Consider the following 19,595-nt stretch of genomic DNA (forward strand, 5'->3'; position numbering starts at 1 on the left):
TTTATCAGCCTTATTATTGTCTGGAATAAAATTAATATTGCTTGGTACAGGCAGCAAGAGTGTTCTACTGTATGGCATTGCAGTGTTTCTCTTCTGTTCCTCTGCAGCAGCAGAAGCAGAATTAACTAGTAACAGTGAGGAGCTCAAATTATAGTCAGGAACAGCCATTGTAAATTTGCTTTAAATCTAAGGGATGTGGCTTGTGCAGTGCGAGGATTTAGGTCATTCTGTCCGCTGCTTTCAGCGAGAGTTAATTCAGATGCTTTGCATACTTAGGTGTTTTGCAGTATTTGCATTATAAAACACCATTTCTGGTGAAATTTTTATTTAATTGACAAAATATAGTGCCATCACCCATTTCTTGGTATACAGCAGTAGGGAGAGCTGTTGTGGATGTTCAAATAGTAAAAAACCTCAGGCAATTTTCTGATCTCTGTTACCTTTAGACTTCTTTCCAGGACAGCACATGAGTATCTTTGTTGAAGATCTGACAGAGGGCCTGCCTGCTGATTCCTTAATTCACGAGTAACGCCGTTAGAGGCAGTCCCACTGGAAAAAAGGGACACCATTTTGCTTAGAAAGCCAGATAATCTCCAGAGTGTTTCCTTCCTTCTGCTCTCTCTTTAATCAGGGCATAAGGGAGGGCAGTATCAGGAGCAAGTAGGTACATGGTAGGCTAGTTTATCCCAAATATTTTGCAGCTCTCTGCTTATTTACATGAGGAACAAAGTCCAGCAAAACTGTCATTGTTTTCAGTGGCCTTTGAGATGGACTCTTCATGGACTAATATACTGAGATAACATTAAACATCCGTTTGAATCAGGATAGGTGTTGTTTCCAGCAAAGCTTCTAGCAATAGCTGAAGGCATCTTTTGCAAGTTTGTGTGCTTGGGGCAGGGATAAGGGAAGGAAAACACGGAGGGAGGAGTGGAAGACAGGTTCGTTTGAGGTACCTTCTCCTAATTGTTAGTTTCTGGTAGCGCTGTTTTCTTGCTCCGTAATATAAAACTGGAAAAAACATCTTCTTTTACCACATTCATGGTGTTTTTAAGCTGTGTTTGCAATAGCATAGTGTCAAGCCTTTTTACCGATGGAAAAGGGAGTCTCTATTTTTGAGCCCACCTGTGTTTATTTAAAAAAGAATGAATTATGACTGTGGCCTGCAAAAAAACATTTTCAAATGTGCAGCAAAATTTCAGTGTACAATTGCTAAAAGGTTTACCAGCATCCCTTGAGCAAAACAAGACTGCACACAAATACAGAACGTCACAAATGCTCCTGTGCCTGTCATCACAGAAGATTTAACTGGGCAGTTATTTTCATTCCACGTTACAGTCTGGAACGTGAGCCAGTCAAGAACCACATGTAACATTACAGGTAAAAAATCTGGATTTCTCTCTGGTTCCTCAGCATTGACTTTCTGGGATGATGCACTTTCTGACTCTTGCCTAGAGGTAATGCGTCAGGCAACAAAGACAAACTGCATCACAACTTTTCTTGTTTCCTCTCTGACTTGTGCAACTGTGATAACATATTGAAGATTAAAAGTTTTCATATATCAAAAGAGAAAGAATTTTCTCCCATTCCATTCGAGACATTTAGTTACCTTCCTTTATCTCCACCTAATTTAGTTTCTTTAACTTTTAGTCTCTCTGTCTTATCTCACAATTTTTTACATTATACAAAGAATAGGTTTGGATCAGCAGGGTTTAAATGAGGACCTTCACCATGGCATTAAAACATCTGTGCTTTAAACCAACAGACTTACTGGTAATCACCATGCAAGGTGGCCAGCATGTCATTGTGACCAGCGTTTTGAGCAGATAGCAGTTGTAATACTGCTTTTGGGGAGTGTGTTGTGAGAGGAGGTCCATGACACTGTCTGCAGTTGTCATGTATGTGGAATACTCAAATAAGACAACCGATCAGTGGCATGATCACTTTGTTAGCACTGTGCTGTATGTCCATCTGGGGATGGATGGATTAGATCTGGGTGCTCGCTCTGGCACAGGAGAAAATCATGTGGTAGCAAATTGAGACCTCTGAGTATAAGGCTGTTTTCAAAGCAAAAAGGAAAATTGTCCCATTTTCTGATGGAAAAGAACTTGGTGAATGGATTGGGGAGCGTGAGTTTTGGAAACTGTAGGGAGTCCTACTCATATTAGAAGTAACCTTTTCTAGCAAGGCAACAGAAGCAAAAATGTCAGTGAAGCATGGGGAGGCCAGAACATGGGAGAAATGACGTGATTGTTTCCCTGTCCTGCTGCGGTGCATCTGTCACCAGGATACATGGGTGCAGCTATTCTTCTTTTTCTTCCTCTCCTTTTTTAACTACAGATTCCCAGGAAAGGAAGTGTTAAACCTGGATTCCATGTTAAATGAAGGCTTGGAGGAAAAAAAGGCAAAGGCCACCGTGACTGATGAGGGACAGTGAACAGACTGCTTAACAAGTCAAGAACCTACATCTAAGATAGTCCACTCACAAGAGCCATTCAAAATGATTATATTCTGTGGTTGATTTATTTCTAACTATAGCAGTTGCAGTGGGAACAAAGCATTAGGCCAAATTCTGACCTTAGAATATAAGTCTAGAATAATTTCACTCTGTTTTTTCAAATTTTTATGCCATTGCTTTGTATTCATTCTGTTGTAACTGAGATCAGAATCTGTGCTGTTGTATGAGACTTTTTTCCTTCTAGACTGCATTTCTACCATACTTTTGTCTAATTTTGAACACAAAGCAGCAGAGTGTATATTTAAACTAGTGATGCAGCCATTTCCATATGTTCATCTGCACCTTGAGGCTGCCCAGACTTGAAGCCTCCTCTGTGCTCTGGGGCAGACTGGCTGGCAGGCTCTCCAAGGCCGAGGATCCTGGCTTACTGCACAGATACCACTTGCTCTTAGCGTACAAGGAGGCACTTTTTAACCATTTAGATCTCCGTGTCAGTTTATAAACCAGTTTTGCAGGAAGGACAGATAAGTCAGAGAGCCACTATGGATTCTACCATACCCAAGTGACATGTCTGTGATAGCGGCAATGTTTCACTGTTTACTTAAGAGTAAATGAAACAGCTCTGCAAAATTGGAGAAGTTCCGCAGTGGCTAATGAAACTACACAGCCTGTCTGAAAACTTAATGCGTGTGAAGAGCAATGGGAGCACTGTGAGCTTATTACACACCCTAGGCTGATCTGCACCAGCTATTTTTTTTCTGTCATTTTTTTGTCCTCAAATTGACTGCCTAACACATCTAAAACGAGACAGATGAAGATCCTTGTTTGTGGCAGAAACAGTGCTCTACAGCCTTTGCACTTACTGCATGTAGGGACTCGTCAGCTTTCTTTATTAAGCTTGTTTTATTCAATTAATACAGAAGTAGGAGTTTCTTCATTACAGTAACATTCTTCAATAACAATCACATGTCAGCCTGTGGAAGATTAAACTAATTATTCTCCATTTGGGGATATGCCTGTTCTGGAACAGAAGAGGTAAGGCCTTCAAGAATTCTTTTCTCACTTCAGTGAACCAGCCTGCAGTAACAAGTGCCAGCTATTCATATTCCCCCTTTTTTAAGACTTAACATTTTCTTGGGTATATTTTTAAAATTCTGGTTTGGGTAGCTTTTACAAAAATGCGAAGTATGCTGCTGCTGTAATCATTCCTGAATTTAGCCATGCTCTGATGGCTGCAATGTGATCATCCTGGTTAATAAGCAACTGACTGGGGTTTCTGTTATGTTTTTTGATAGATTGTATTTATTTTGCCCTTGAAAGTAACAACTGTTTGTTATAAACCAGGTGTTCGGCTAATTGTGTGGAGTTTTGATTCAAATATTGCCAAGACATCTGTATGTATTATCAGTTCTGTAGTTTAGCGATGTCTCAGTTCATGGCTTGAGCATTTAAACCTCCTTCTCTGTGACCTTCAGTATGAGCTTCAGCACTGAGGTGGATGGATGTGACAGCCAAAAGCTGGCATTTCTTATAAAGTAGTTGTGCTTGGATATATACAGCTATTTCTCCAGTTCCCAGTTTGTACATCAGAAAAGAAGAAGGGCTGTACTGCATCTCTAAATCTACTTGAAATTATTTCAAAAGTATTTGCCTCCAATTAACCCAGTACAGGCGAAAAAAACCAGCACACTTTCTCACATCATCTGCACATCTGCAATGGCAAATGTAGAGGCTGTTCAGGGATACGCTGAGCAGGACACTTCTGCATGCTGACAGACACAGCGGTGTTCACATCACAGCAGACGTACCCTGGTACCTCCTTGGCCAGGGAGCCCAAAATAAGGCACACGTTTCTGTTGTAACCTCTACTGAAAAATGTGTTTTCAGTATGGAAATTCTTGCTGTATGTCCTCACATCCCCCTCAGTGAAAATGAGCCATTTGTCCATTAGTTCATTACTTTTATGAGTGCTGAGCAGTATTTAACAGGAGACTTAAGATTTGAAAACTAGAAAATTTTCAAGACTGTTAATTTCATATCTCCATCTTCTTTGTGCAAATAATAAACTTTTTTCTTGTTGGGAGTGTGACCTGGGCTTTTAGGGAGTATGGGACTGGTTAGCTGTGAAGCTTTTGGGTTTTTTTTAAAGAAGCAATAGGTACAGTTGTGTAGTTCAAATCTGACTAAAACACGAACTATAACTAAAAAGGAGAATGTGCAGCAAAGCAAAGTAGCAGTAGCGTTTCGAGCATAGCACTGCAGTCGTCATCTTAATCTCCACAGAAGGAGATGAAACCTGCAACTTTTTGGTGCAGCTCAATGGTACACAAAGCCATGCAAGATCAGACTTTAATGAAGGATGGCTCTGAAGGAATTATCGTTACCACACTGGGATGCTTGTCTGTCTACTTCCAAATGGTGCTTTTGCTGCTGCTTTGGAGTCTGCAGCTGCAAAGTGGTGTAAATCCTAAGGTGTTTTGGAAGAGCTGTTCTTGTGTCTTTTGAAGAGTTTTTTTATTAGAAGAGCAATCAGATTGACACACATAACTGAGAGGAGGGTGAAAGCAAAGTCATATGTCCTTCACTCAGTTATTTCAAATTAATTGTTAAATTTGATGCTGTGAAATGCCAGTGTTGAATAAAATGAGGAGGAGAGTGTCTGTCACTTCTAGGATGAGCTCTGTATGTATCAGTACGGGGAACAGCCATCTCAAGATGTGAAGCCATTAATGCTAATGGGACAGTGTGCACTGCACTGAAAATCTGAGCGTTACAATACTGGATGTTCCTCCATTATATTATTCAGGGAAAAACGACCATTATCTGTCATTCTTGATCCATTAGAGCTGCTTAAGTATTTGGTTATCTTTGGTGCTAGCAAACAGATAAATGTATGCATTAAGTGATCTTCTGGATTGGAAAAGAGACCTAGGAAGCCATAACCTAGTTTGCAGTTACAAACTCATGGTTTGCTCTAAAGCTGTTGTCTTGGGAGGATGACAGGATGGTAGTGACAACCCTGCCTTCTCTATTCACAGGTGTTCCTTTCCCAAAGAACTTCCTTCAGATCTGCAAGAAGATACTCTGCCGGCTTTTTCGGGTGTTCGTTCACGTCTACATCCATCACTTTGACCGTATCATCCTTATGGGGGCTGAGGCGCACGTCAATACTTGTTACAAGCATTTTTATTACTTTGTGACAGAGCTGAACCTCATAGACCGCAAAGAACTAGAGCCTTTGGTAAGTGTGGGGCCTGGGAGAAAGCTCTAGGAAATTTTCCTCCTCCCTTCACTGAGCCTTTCCCAGACTTTGCAGCGAGTTTCCTCTTGGAATAAGGTTCATGGTTGAACACAGCCAATTCAAAGGAATAACTCTTGCCTTTATCCATAGACCCATTCCATCTGCCACTGTATCTGCAAGATGCTTAGTAAAAAGAAAAAAGTGCAAAGTATTTTGTATGGAAAAATACAAGGTGGGAAATACTGCCATTTGAAAGTAGAAGCTCTTTTGTCTTCTGTTTCTTCCTGTACTATATATTTTATATATAATTTCATTCTCTCTTTTTTCATTGGTCAGTAACAGCGCAGTAGTCATAGCAGTCACTTAAATGCATGTGAAGGGACAAGTGATCTATATAAAGGTGATGTTTAAAAAAAAAAATCTTTAAATAGTTGTTTGTGAAGGTACTGAGTGTGCTACATTCAGAGCACACTCTGTGGATCTAAGTGAGACAGATGAGGTGAGACAGAGGTTCAGACAATTAGCAGCGTTACAAAACCAGACACTTCCTTTTGGACTGAAATAGACCAAAATTAAATTAATTGTTTCCAAAATTAAGGCTCCAGAAATAGAAGCACATTTGCTGTTGCTTGCAAATGCAAATAAAAGTATAAGCAGAGAAGGAAAAGTAAGGCACAATTCAGAAAGCAGTTTATGCACAAATCTTCACTGTGAGCATTTAGCCAACTTTAAAAGGAATCAGGACAGTATTTCTCCATGGGTTAGAGTTTGGAAAATATTGTGTTGTACAGCTTCTTGATGAAGTGCTAGAACCGCTGGGATTTATTTTTTTTTTCTGCAGAATCACAGAACAGCTGAGGTTGCCTGGCACCTATAGATATCACGTAGTCCAAATCCCTGCTCAAAGCAATGTCACCTAAAGAGGGCTGCCCAGGACCATGTCAGGTTTTCACTTGTTCCACAAAAAGGCACATTGCATTGTGTCTGCCTACGTTTCTTCAGGAATTGGAGCCATTGCAGGTGTCATACATGTATATGCTTACGCTGATTGAAAGCAAGCCTCTAAAGTGAGGCAAAATGGATAGTCTTGTTTTCAGCAGTTCACAAGGCCTGCTGAAACACACTGCATATGGCAATGTATTGATAACTTGCAGTGTATCCATGGTTTCTTTCTAGATAGGATAAATCAATATGCCACCTGAATGTGTCCTAAGGGATAGAAGGAGGCCCTGCAAAAGAGAACTTCACTTCCAGACTAGTGATGCTAGGTTAGCTGCAGCTGTTAAATGCTGAGGATGTGTCACAAGCAAGATGCAAGGCAGGATATCTCAGAGGTAGGAAAAGGGGCAGTCTGAAGGCCCTTAAAAGATCCTTCTTCCTTTGGAACACAGAGAGCACAAAAGTGATTTAACGCTGCAGTTGGTGGTTAGCAATATTCCTGCACTAAGCAGACAGAGGAGGGATTGGGGCCAGAGTGGTGTGGAAGGTGATCCAAGTCCAGCAGCAGGGCAAGTCAGGAACGTGCTCCTACTGGTGTGTGCTTTCCCCTTGTGTTGCAGCATTCTCTCCCTTCACAAAATTATCTTTAGGATCATCATATGCTGCAGTATTATTAACTTTGCTGGGATGCAAGGTCTCCCAGAAGAATGTTTCACCTGCACTTGGAAGGCACCATGTCAGCAAACTGACAAAGCTCCAGCTGCTTCCATCTTCCTGTCCTTGAGTTGGGCGGGTGTCAGCAGTGTGGAAATGCAGAAAAACACGTATGTCTGTATTTTTTGTTCTCCAGCTGGGCAGAGAGAAGGGAAGGAGTTGCCAAACAAAAGCAGACATTACAAATAATCTTGAATTTTAATGCGGTAGTTGAGGACAACCTGTGCCGTGCTAGGTTCACCATGGCAGGAAATGAGCCCACATTATCTCCCTTAATTAGAAAATGGGCCAAGAGCTGATTAAATAAACAGACTGCAACATGCTTTGATAAACAGGAAAGCAACTGATTTATCAACCTAACTTCAAGAAGGGAGAATAATTGGGGAAGCAGGCAGTGGATTAATAGTAATATTAGCCTGCAGGACTTATGCTCTTTGTTTAAAATAGATTTTTATCACCCTTTTGCAGCTCAGTGCAGCAGTTATAAAATCAAATGAAGCAAATAAGCCAAGTAGGGTCACCCCTCCCATTTGGGAGTTGCATAACTTGTCCTTTCTGCAGTCAGAGGGAGCTATAAATGCTGCATCTTTTTCCCATCCCCATCACTACGCTAATTTGACAGATCCCTGAGCCTTTCATAGAGTTGCTTTATATGGGGACTATAAAGGAAGCTGGCACAGTCACTGACCCTGAAGGTGGTCCTGAAGAAAAAAAAAATGCATGTCTAATTGGTTAATTTGGGGTAAACAAAGAAGTCAGAAAACGTATCTGCCCTTTTCTACAGCTAACGGGCAGACAAGGCGGTCTACACTGTGAGAGCTCTCAGATGACCTCTACTGCACTCCTCCATGGGGAGGCAATCTGGAAATAAACTAGGGTTTGAATTTTAAGATGTGGCATCTGCTTTGTGCTGGCTCCATGTGTGGCTGGCTTTATTTTTCACTGGCAGTAGTTAACCTTAATTCACTTCTGAGCCTCTTCCCATGGCCAAAACTCTCTCGTGAAGTGCTGCTTATTACCTCCATCCCACCCTCACCCCATGCAGGGTGCTTTAAACACTGCATCTATCTAAATGTGCTTTTTAGTGGGAAGCTTAACATAGTTGCCTCAGCACAGCAACTTACTGTTCAAACACCAGCCCAGCTACAGCAAATAATGCCCTTTATTTCCTTCCTGTGATATCTTTGTCTAATAACAGATTTCATAGTACATAGGGCTTAAGAAATGTGCCAGAGTATTTTATAAGCACATTATGAACGAAAGAGTCTTGATTTGTTGCCCATTAGCAAAACTGTTGTGTACAAATCTGGGTATTGAGGGAAAAAAGGCAATTAAACAAAACACTTTGTTAAGAAACATTTTTCTCCCCCAGGCTCAAATTCAGTAAAAATCTTAATCTTCCTTCCTTCTGGGTCTCAGCTCACCTTGGATTTGCTACACATTACACTCAGCTACTCCTTGTCCCTTCAGTGAGGTGAGGGACAATGCAGGAGACCAGTGATATGTGTACTGCTTCTTGCTTTTAACTTGTTTCTCTCCACTCCGGCATGGATTTACAGTGGCACACAGTCCCTCCGTGGTGTCCCAGCGCTGCTGTGGGTTGCCCGTGACCCACAGCCCCTTTCAGAGCACTTCAAGAGTGTGTCTCCAACCACATCCCCAACCGTGCTATCAGCCATGTGGCCTCTCCTCTTAGTGGCTGCTGCTTTCTGAAATATCTGTGAGCAGAGATGTTGCAAGTTGTCTCTGCTGCTTTACCACCCATTTTAAACTTGAATAAGAAAATCATTCAAATTTGCTTTTTGTCTAATGTCATTTTCATAGTTTAAAATAAATACAAGCAGCAAGTAGTAAGTCAGTAGCAAAAAAAAAAAATATGATAAAAGCACATTAAAATTATGTATAACGTAACCACATTTATTTAATAATGTATTCCACCATCAAACAGCAAATTTTAACAATGCAAAAACTGCAATTACTTTTGCACTAACCTGCTTATAGCCAGGATGTCAGAAGTGCTGCCATATGTGTGGCACTGTTTGTGAAAAGGTAGTGTTTGCATCTCCAGGCCTTTCAGCCAGCATCTTCCATGACCACTTAAGGTATAGTTTTAGAATTGTATTGAGCCAAGCTCAATGTAGTCTGAAACTGGAAATGCTGATCCTGCCCTTCCTATCACCGCTTAGTGGGTAGTCCTCTTTCCTTGTGTCAGCGCTAGCCTTTGTGTTACTATAGTCAGATCCAGGGATGGATCAGCTGAGCACGAGCTCAGCCAAAACTGTTGTTTTTCATAAGATCACAGAATAGTTTGGGTTAGAAGGGACCTTTAAAGTTCATCTAGTCCAACCCCCCTGCCATGAACATGGACAGCTTCACCCAGATCAGGTTGCTCAGAGCCCCATCCAGCCAGGACTTGGATGTCTCCAGGGATGGGGCATCCACCACCTCTCTGGGCAACCTGGGCCAGGGTTTCACCACCCTCAGCGTAAACAATTTCTTCCTCATGTCTAGCCTGCATCTCCTCTCTTTTACTTTAAAACCATTATCCTTTGTTCTGTTGCAACAGGCCCTGCTAAAAAGTCTGTCCCCATCTTTCTTATAGGCCCCTTTTAAGTACTGAAAGGCCACAATAAGGTCTCCCTGGAGCCTTCTCTTCTTCAGGCTGAACAACCCCAACTCCCTCAGCCTGTCCTCATAGCAGAGCTGTTCCAGCCCTCTGATCATTTTTGTGATGTCTTTCCTGTACTGAGGGCTCCATAGCTGGATGCAGCACTCCAGGTGCTGTGTCACCAGAGCAGAGGGGCAGAATCACCTCCCCCAACCTGCTGGCCACTCTTCTTTTGATGCAGTCCAAGATACGATTGGCCTTCTGGGCTGCAAGTGGACATTGCCAGCTCATTTCCAATCTCTCATCCACCAGTACCCCCAAGTCCTTCTCAGCAGGGCTGCTCTCAGTCCCTTTATCCCCCAGCCTTAACTGATACTGTGGGTTGCCCTGAGTCAGGAGCAGGACCTTACACATGGCCTTCTCAAACCTCATAAGGTTCACATATTCCTCCTTCTCAAGCTTGTCCAGGTCCCTCTGGATGGCATCTTGTCCCTGAGGCATGTCACCTACACCACTGAGCTTGGTGTCATCTGCAAACTTGCTGAGGGTGCATTCAATCGCACTGTCTGTGTCATTGATGAAGGTATTAAACACTACTGGTCACAATAGAAACCTCTGAGGGACACCACTCATCACTGATCTCTATCTGGACATTGTGCCGTTGACTACTAGTTTCTGGCTGAGACCATCAAGCCATTTCCTTACCCACTGAACAGTCCACCCATCAAATCCATACTTCTCCAATTTAGAGAGAAGGATGTTGTGGGCAGCCATGTCAAAGACTTTACAGAAGTCCAGCTAGATGACATCCTTAGCTCTTCCCTTGTCCACTGACACAGTCACTCAATCATAGAAGGCACTAGGTTGGTCAGGACTTGTCGCTGGTGAGGCCATGCTGGCTGTCCCAAATCCCTGTCTTCCATGTGCCTTAGCACAGCTTCTAGGAGGATCTACTCCATGATCTTCCCAGGCAGAGGTGAGGCTGACAGGTTGGTAGTTCCCGGGCTCCTCTCCCCATTTTTAAAAATAGATGCAGTGTTGCCCAGTGTCCAGTCACCAGGACTTCACCTGACTGCCATTCCTTCTCAAATATCATGGAGAGTGGCTTGGCAACCACGTCAGCCAATTCCCTTGGGACAATGGGATGCATCTCATCAGGTCCCACAGACTTATGTATGTTCAGGTCCTTCAGGTAGTCATGAACCTGATCTTCACTTACAATGGGAGGGACTTTGCTCCCCCAGTCTCTGTCTTGCAGATCATTTTTGACTTGAGAGATGTGGGAAGAGAGCTTGTCAGTGAAAACTGAGGCAAAGAAATTGTTGATTATCTCAGCCTTCTCCTTGTCCGTTGATACCAGTTTGCTAGTCTTGCTTATTTGAGGGGGTGCGCTTTCTTTGACCTTCCTTTTCTGGTTTATGTTATCTGTGGAAGCCCTTCTCGTTGTTCTTTGGACCTCTTGCCAAGTTCAGCTCCAGCTGCACCTTGGTCTTCCTGACCCATCTCTGCACAACCAGGCAGTGTCCCTGTACTCTTCCCAGGACACCTGTCCTTGCTTCCATTACCATTTTCTTCTTGCCCTTCAGTTTGACCAGCAGGTCTCAACACAGCCCTATCAGCCTCTTGCCCTCCTTACCAGATTTCTTACACCTGAGGATTATGATCTCTTGTGCTCTGTGGAAAGCCTCCTTACAGGTCTGCCAGATCTGCTCTGCTCCCTTGTCCCTGAGGGCAGTTTCCCAGCGGATCCTGTTGACTAACTCCTTGAAGAGCTGGAAGTTTTGCCAGGACACTTTCCTGAGCAGTTGCACACAGGCTGATATTGGCACAAGGCAGGTGGTAGAAACAAGGAGCCAGGGGAAAGGTGATGGTGCAACTGCCACTTTTGTGGCAGCCTGCACTTGTGGTGACACACACACAGCCAGAAGTGTGTCCCTGCCTTCATGTAGGAGTCTGCGCTTGCAGCAGTTGCTGGGGCTGGTCCTGCCAGGTGTTTAGGGGATCACACAGCAGTCAGGTTACCAAATCAAGAGTCTCCATTTTTACAGGAGTTTCTACAGGCACACTGTCTGTTTCAGAATGAACTAAATAAAAGCACTGTAAATAGATGGTGCTCAGGTGAACACTTGAGAGTTTCTCTTTTATGCTTTTTTGTTTTGTCAGGACTAGAGCAAGATATAAATACCAGTCCCCCAGATCTGTCACTGCTGTGCATGAGGCCCAAGTAGCTTTGTTACACATCCAATTTACAACAAAGAGTACATCTTCCAGAAAATAATTGGCAGCTTTGCTGCATCTCTGTCTATACTACAAAAAATGTTTACTCCAGTCAATTCTTTGCGAGAAATGCCATAGACATAGCAATTGGGCAAGGCTTTTCACTGCTGCCAACTTGCCAGCAGTAGTCTTTTCTTAAAAAAAAAAAGAAGAAACCAAGCATTTCCAGACCCTTTTTTTTCCACTTCAAAAGATACAGTGACAATATCCAACAAAATTTCTTTCACATTGTAGAAATGATGAGAATTTATCAACAAATGGATTTGATCACTAACAGAACAAGGAGCCAGTGGTAGCTGGATCAGCTCCATCTTTTCCATCTCCTCTGTTTCCTGTAAGAAAATAGGGCAGAAGTGGGAACTCTGGGATTTAACTTCGCTGAAAAATAGGATTCTCAGCTTGATGCTCCAAGAAAGCAGAGTCATAAGGTGCACTGCAGTGCCAGAGTTTGTCAGTAAATAATTTCTAAGCATGCATGTTTTTAATGACTATTTTTATCACATCAGCTGCTTTGCTTGCACTGAACCCAAGCACACACTGCTGTGAGAACAGGAGGACAGAAAGGCTTTCCTACTGACGGTTTTCTGTGTGTCATAGACTCATCAGAGGATTTGAAGTGGTTCTTCTTGGTGCTCTGGATTAGCTGCTCTGCCCTCTCATGCTTTGACACAATTATCTCTTTTGTGGTTACATAAGTACAGGTGTCTGTTGCTGGTGAAGAGTACAACATGTAAGTCCTCTTTTAAAGTTTAGCTAATGAATGTAGATTATAGCCTGTTGGATAAAAAGGCCTTCTCCAAATTATTTCACCATTTGCAATAAACAGCATCACATTTGTACTTTGAAGAAATTATTAATGCAAAATAAAAAGAGCTATAGTTAACAGTCCAGAATAACGTGAGGACAAGAAGCTTTTCAAGAAGCTTATTCCTTGAAATGTCTTCAATTTTGCAAAACATTAAAAGAGCAAAAACTAACTGCAAAATAGCATCTGATACTTTTGCACTTCTTTATTTTTTACACTGAACTTCTGTAAGATTGCTATAATACAAAAGATGCATCACACATTAAAAAGTCTTTTCCATAAGTATTTCATTCATTTTGAGCTTCTGATGAGTTAATGTGATTTTTTTGCTTAGTCAATAGGTTGTTACTCTGTGCTAGCTCAGTGTGATGGGGAATAGCTGCCTTGGTTACAGCAACAAAGGAAAAACAGAGTGGAAAAGGGCAATTGTGGTTGCAAAACCACAAAAAAAAAATGACAAGGGCATTCCAGATCAAGTGTGTTATAAAAAGGGAATTTGAAACTGTTTGCTTTATAATGGGTACATAACTGTTTCTTCTGCTCACGTGAGCTTCCTGCACATGGACTTCCACTGTGCTCAAGTTCTGAGCTGAATCAGAGCCAAAATTGCCCTTTAGTAACCACAGTGTGATACCTGACGCTGCCTGTTCTAGTGACGTGTAGCTGATGTGAATCAGAGCTGCAGTTCATACACCGTCAAGGAAAAACCCTCGGTAGAATCAGAAAGTGACAAGAACATTAACAGTTTAATCAAATTGGCTTTTCCATTTGTAAGTGTCCGTTTACGCTAGTTCTTACACCGGTTAGCAAAAGAGGTCCTTGCTGGTGTCCGTGCACCATGTGGAACTCACAGTAACAGCAAACGGAGACTGGAAAAAGCTTTTTTGCCAGCATTGCAAAACATATCATGGGGACTCCTCCACTGTGGTTCCTGCCATGGTTTTGGAAATGCGTTTGTCCTGTCTACATTAGCTTCTCAACTGTTCTGATCGCTATGGAGAGAACTACTGCTGTGCGTCCTCTTGGACACAAATACCTTCTCTCCAGTTTAGATATATCCTCTGCTTTTCTGAATAACACAGATCAGCTGCCCCTACTGGACTGAAACAAGGAGGCAATCCACTGATTTGGTGTTGTCAATCTTCACAAATAAAAGACTGTGTGAAAAAAACAACAGCAGCAAAACTTGAGATTTCCTAGAATTCAAAACAACTTGAAATTTTGGATAACTATTAAAAATAATAGTTGTTATTTCTGTTTCCCTTCTGTGACATTTAATGGCTTGACCCAGAAGTCTAACTGGCATCAGAAGGCAGTTGTGAAGACATTAATAACAAGTTTCAGGAAAGCTGTTGTACCTAACTAAAAATAAGTGTTTTCATAATTTGAACAGTACCTATTGAGTGACTCCATTACTTTTATTGAGTGTTAGATCGGGCTGTTATTATTCTTTCTAAGCTGACACAAAACAGAAAACTTAGAAACAGCAAGTCCAATTTTTCTGATTGTCAGAAACCCAGTGCCACGTGAACTTGGCAGTTTTATAAAAAAGAAAAAGAAAAAAAATATGTATTTATTGTTCCATTTAAATAGATCTGTTAGTGGATAAAATTATTTATGTAAAATACATATGATATACAACAAAATTGTAGTTCATAGTAGAGAACTAACATGTCTCCTGATAAATTTTCTGCAAAATTTTGTACTAGAAGCAGTGTCGCTCTTTGCTTATTGACTCTGCATGACATCAGTGCCCAAAATAGCACATTTAAAGTCCATTTAATAGGGTGAAATTATACACTAAAGCCAACACAGAGTACTTTTATTGTTACAGAAGACAAAAACATGCAGAATGTGGAAGTACCTCCTTGGAATATGAATCCTTTAAGCAATTGGTCATCCAAATGCATGTTCTTTGTGTCAGCGTGGATCTAACCCTACTGACAGCAGCATTTGGCAGTGTAATTTCCTGGTCCTGTTCCAGCTTGCAGTCAGTTGATAAAATGCCTTTGTCATCAGTGATAAGGCATTACATATGCAGACAGGAATATTATCTCTGTCCTCAAACATCATTATACAAATTCAGGAGTAATCAACTGGGATTATTACCAGGCCAACCTTAGCTTCAGAATAACTACCCTGAAGCCAAACAGATTGTAGGAGAGATTAATTTAGTCCTGTACATCATGATTATTGAGACTCATTCAAGTGGAATACATCCTGAAACCAAACAAAGGCAATACCCAAATGATCAATATTGATCAATATAACCATTGGATAGCAATTACTAGTCTGCCATTTTTTCTGTCAGTATACAGAGACAGGGGCAACTACAGAAGTAGGGGAAGTATGTTTTTAGTAACTTTGGAGAAAACAATTTCTAAATGAAGGTTCAACACATGGCTCTAACTAAAAATGCCAGAAAAAAAAAAAATAAAAAAAGTTTTTCAAATTACTCGAAGTGTTACAACTCGGGCTTTGGCATTCCTATCCTGGTCAATTAGCTATCTGAGCATAGAATAGTTGTGCAGCACAAGATTTTACACCGTGTGATCTGTGCTATTCCATAGTAAAGAGCCTTTTTTTTGACCAGGATACAAAGAGCTTTGTGCACAGGATAATTATTTGTCAACTGTTGAAATCTTTGTGAAGAAAACAACAAAAAAAGTTGCAGAAATCATAGCTACTTGGGCTTTGAAGAACAGTATGTAAAATGTTATTTAAAGCCTTTTGCTTCTGCATCTGCTTATTCTGTGGTTCTGATTTGAACAAAAAGACTGAACTGGCTCCATTGGTACATCACTGAGTTTCTATGCACGTATATGGGATTCCTTTTGGGTGTGACTCAGTTTTTGGTCTGTGGGAGCAGGGAGGAGAAAGGTATGTCCCAGTGATGCTTGTGCTGCCCCAGCAGAGCTTTCTAACAATGAACCACAGATCAGAGGGGTTGTTTGCGTATTGCCTTCCTGGCCAACATCGTAAATTTACTCACAGGATTGTTACACAAGAATTAAGTTCCTTACCATAAGTATGTGGTTAAGGCTGGGCAATGCTTTTCTTTGGGTTGCAGTGTTTGAAGATGAGTACATGACAGGCTACATGTGAAAACTTGTTTTCTGTAGTGAATTGGGCATGGTGTCCATTGCTGGCATCTCCTTGCTGTTGGCTACTTGGTCAGGTCTTCCAAGCTGCAGGTACCTCTGGGCAGGGAGGTTACAAAGCTGATGTCTGGGATTTTTATGCTTTATGTTTTGCCAACTCCATATTTGACTCACTCAAGCATAGAAACACCATTCTTTATTGTGGAACTAATTGTTCCTGTAAGCTATTCAGATTTGATCAGCGTCTCCCCATAGGTAAGTTTGTCCTGTTAAAAAAAGATTTCTTCAGCTATTCATGCATGCTGTAAGATGTTGGATTTTTTTCCATCCTTTGCCTGCCTTGTTTAAATGTGAACTCAGGAGAGGAAATTAAAATAGTTAGGTATAGATTTATGTGCTGAATGTATCTGACATGCATGTTAGAGCAGCAGGGAAGGAAGAGGACCAGGCATCCATCAGAGATAAAGATTGATTACCCTTTTAAGACTGTCTGTTGCTTTTTTTCTTCTTCTGGGAAATCATGTTGGAACTCCCTGAAAAATACTGAAGAATGCATCCTTTCATGAAATCACAAATACTAACAATACAGACAGATTCCTGGTGTTTACAAAGGAGCTCGCTAGCATTGACTCCAGCAAGTGAGGAAGTAGTTTAAGGACTTGATAAAGAATAGCAAGTGTTTCTCTTTAAGTGACTTAGAAGTTAGTTCTGAGTTAAATTCTCCTCAGTGGTTGGCCTGTGGGCATATTGCACACACAGATAGGGTCCAGATTTAATTTTCTGTTTTGTATTTTGGCTTTGAAAAACAGCACTTACTTCTGACTTCATTCTTTTAGTGAGTTGCGCAATCTAAAATTGAGAGCAGGAATAAGTCTGAATGCAGTGGTACAGAATAAAGCTCTGGAATTTCTTGTAAATCGTTTGCAACAGGAAGCGCATCTGGTATGAAAAGCTCTGGTATGGAGTTCCTGTTAACAATGTTTTGGATGTTTAGTCAGCACAGAAAGACTTTGGAAGTTTTAAATGTATTTTTAAAAGTTTGTCTGTGCCTGTGTGTGTCTGTGTCTGATTCACCAACTTGTCTGTCTAGCCTGTGTATTGCATTTAATATCCAGCTGCGGCTGGGTAATCTGGTACCTTAAGCCACAGCATTTCCAGTCTTCCTGCCTTCTCAGAAGAGTCAGTCAACAGATAGTTGTCATTTCCCATGTTTGGGAAGTACCCTTATGTGCTTTTAATTGATGATTATTAGGCAAGAACATACCCTACTCCTTTCAGAAATTAATTAGCAGTAAAGTTTCAGAGAAGCACGAAATGAGGAAGAATCAGGAAGAACCAAAGAAGACTCAGCTTTGAGTTTGTGTTGGAGGCAATGCCCACCTAATGACTGTGCACCACCAGGATAACTAAGGAGCCAGACCTCTGGTAAGGTTTACAGGGGACTTCTCTGAGTTTACTGGAGTGGGACTGTGTCCTGAGTTCCCTGGTGCCTGTTAGAACCTGTGAGAGTTTTTCCAGCAGGCTTGTTGCAGAGCAAGCGCTGAGTTTTTAAAGATAAGTATCCCAGAGGCAGCGCTTGGTGATGAGGAGCGGTTTGCTCCCTAAAGGGCTCAGCAGAAGGCTCTGCCGTGCACAGCACCCCCTCTGCTGCCCTGGCTGGACTCTGGGTATCACCCTTCCTCTCATTCTCACCAGCATTTTCAGTGAAGCTAACTTTGCCAGCTTCATAATTATATCGACCCCTTTGAGAAACCGTTTCCTGTTTTTCTTCCCTATTATAAATTCCTCTAAGAAAAAAAAACCTAAAAGTAGGCCACTCACAAACCATGTACCAATTCAATAAGGATAATGTTGCTTTTTTCTTTTCTTAAAAAAGCACATCTAGTTCATTGTCACTGGCTGGAATCGGTAAAAGCTTAAGCACATATATACAGAAACACAATGTGACCATATGTCTGTGCTTTTGTATCCTTCATTTACCTATAACAATATAGATCAATACAGAAAAAGTTTCTGTGCATCGGAGATGATGATGTTTTGAAGTTTTAGCATTTTTCTGACTTTACAACTTTAGTGAGCATTTCCAAAACCAAAGCCAAGCAGGTGTTGGAACAGGAGGCCTGCTAAATAGAAACAGGGAGAAAGAAAACTGCAGAACCATTTGCAGCAACATTCTCCTGACAGGGTGGGGGGACAGGATTTAGGGAGAAGGCAGTGGATGTAGGGGATCATGAATATAACTGTATAACCAGACAAAAATCCAGAAACGGAGGGAGAGGCTTGAGGAGAATTTGTATTACAATAACAAATAAATTATGCCTTGATGGAAAAGTTAGGAATGGCATGGTGGGTTCACTCTTCATGACTCTTGAGCAGTGAAATACTCATAGCTGCAGAAACTCACATGGCAAACTGGTTTAAAGCCCTCTAGTTCGCATCTTCTGCATAGGTCATCAAGGCCCCTACTCCTCTGTTTGTCTGGACACATGTATCCATGTCTAAACTCCTGTCTTTGATAGTATTTTTTTCTTTGAGGTGAGAATGGAGATACATTTTACATGTTGAATGTGTTCCTTGTGAGGTTTTATTGTTCTGTCTGGAGGCAGTTTGCCTTCCACTGCTCCTGAAGGAGGGTGGCCAAGTTTACAAAGACTCTGATGCTGTCCATTTATACTGCCTTTCTAGAAGGGCAAGGTGCCACTGTCTGACTGCAAACAGCTGTTCAGCAGTAGCTGCAGGAAGAAGTGGTGCTGCTTTACCTCACAGACCTACCAGTTATTGGTAGCACAGTATGCATGTGCAGACACTGAGTACCTGCAAATTTAGGGGTCTGCAAAGATTGACGCTGCCTCAAGGAGCATTAGCACCTAATTGATCTTCAAATAAGGGAAATAAAATAATTATTTAAATGGGGTCAGGGCCTGTCAGTAAAACCACCGCGTGGTGTCAAACCACATCAGGGCTTGTGGCCCCTGCCTTGCCCTGCCTTCCCCAAGAAGGGCTTCATGAGAGCTTCGTATTAAACCAAGTACTGCTGGACTCTACCAGCTTCTGGAACGCCTGCGGTGGTCAGAGCTCATTAATGTGGTGTTGATGTAGTAGAGAATTATCTGCCGCGCTTCAGTGTTTCCTAGCATAGTTGCTTTTTCTGATGTCTCGAAAGAAGAGGGAGAGGCATTTTGAATCTGCTTATGTATAAAACAGAAGGAAACTGAATTATATTAAGTCCTGCATTTGGCGTTTGTTGCTCTGAAGGAATAAACCTAATTACAGCTATTTAAAAGAAAAACGAAACAGCTCCCCCAAGCCCCACAAGACATTTAAGAAGAAAAAGGTACAGATTCTTCTGTGAACATCCACCCTTATCACCTTTAACAAATTAAAGAAGCAACTACTAGTTCAGATTATTCTATGGATCACTGTGCAGATCACGCGTTACTGTATAAATTACTGTA

At 41.6% G+C, this 19,595-nt stretch overlaps 1 protein-coding gene across 8 annotated transcripts in view; it reads left to right on the top strand.

The window, feature by feature from the left end:
• MOB3B (MOB kinase activator 3B) overlaps positions 1-19,595 on the top strand; it is a 92,296-nt gene that overhangs the window by 66,577 nt on the left and 6,124 nt on the right. For all 8 annotated transcript variants that reach the window (XM_005499213.3, XM_065046310.1, XM_005499212.3 and 5 more), the window contains one exon: positions 5,494-5,696. In XM_005499213.3, the coding sequence (XP_005499270.1) occupies positions 5,494-5,696 (203 nt within the window). The remainder of the gene's footprint in view (positions 1-5,493; positions 5,697-19,595) is intronic.

Source organism: Columba livia, chromosome Z (genome assembly GCF_036013475.1).
Source record: "Columba livia isolate bColLiv1 breed racing homer chromosome Z, bColLiv1.pat.W.v2, whole genome shotgun sequence".
Classification (NCBI taxonomy): Eukaryota; Metazoa; Chordata; class Aves; order Columbiformes; family Columbidae; genus Columba; species Columba livia.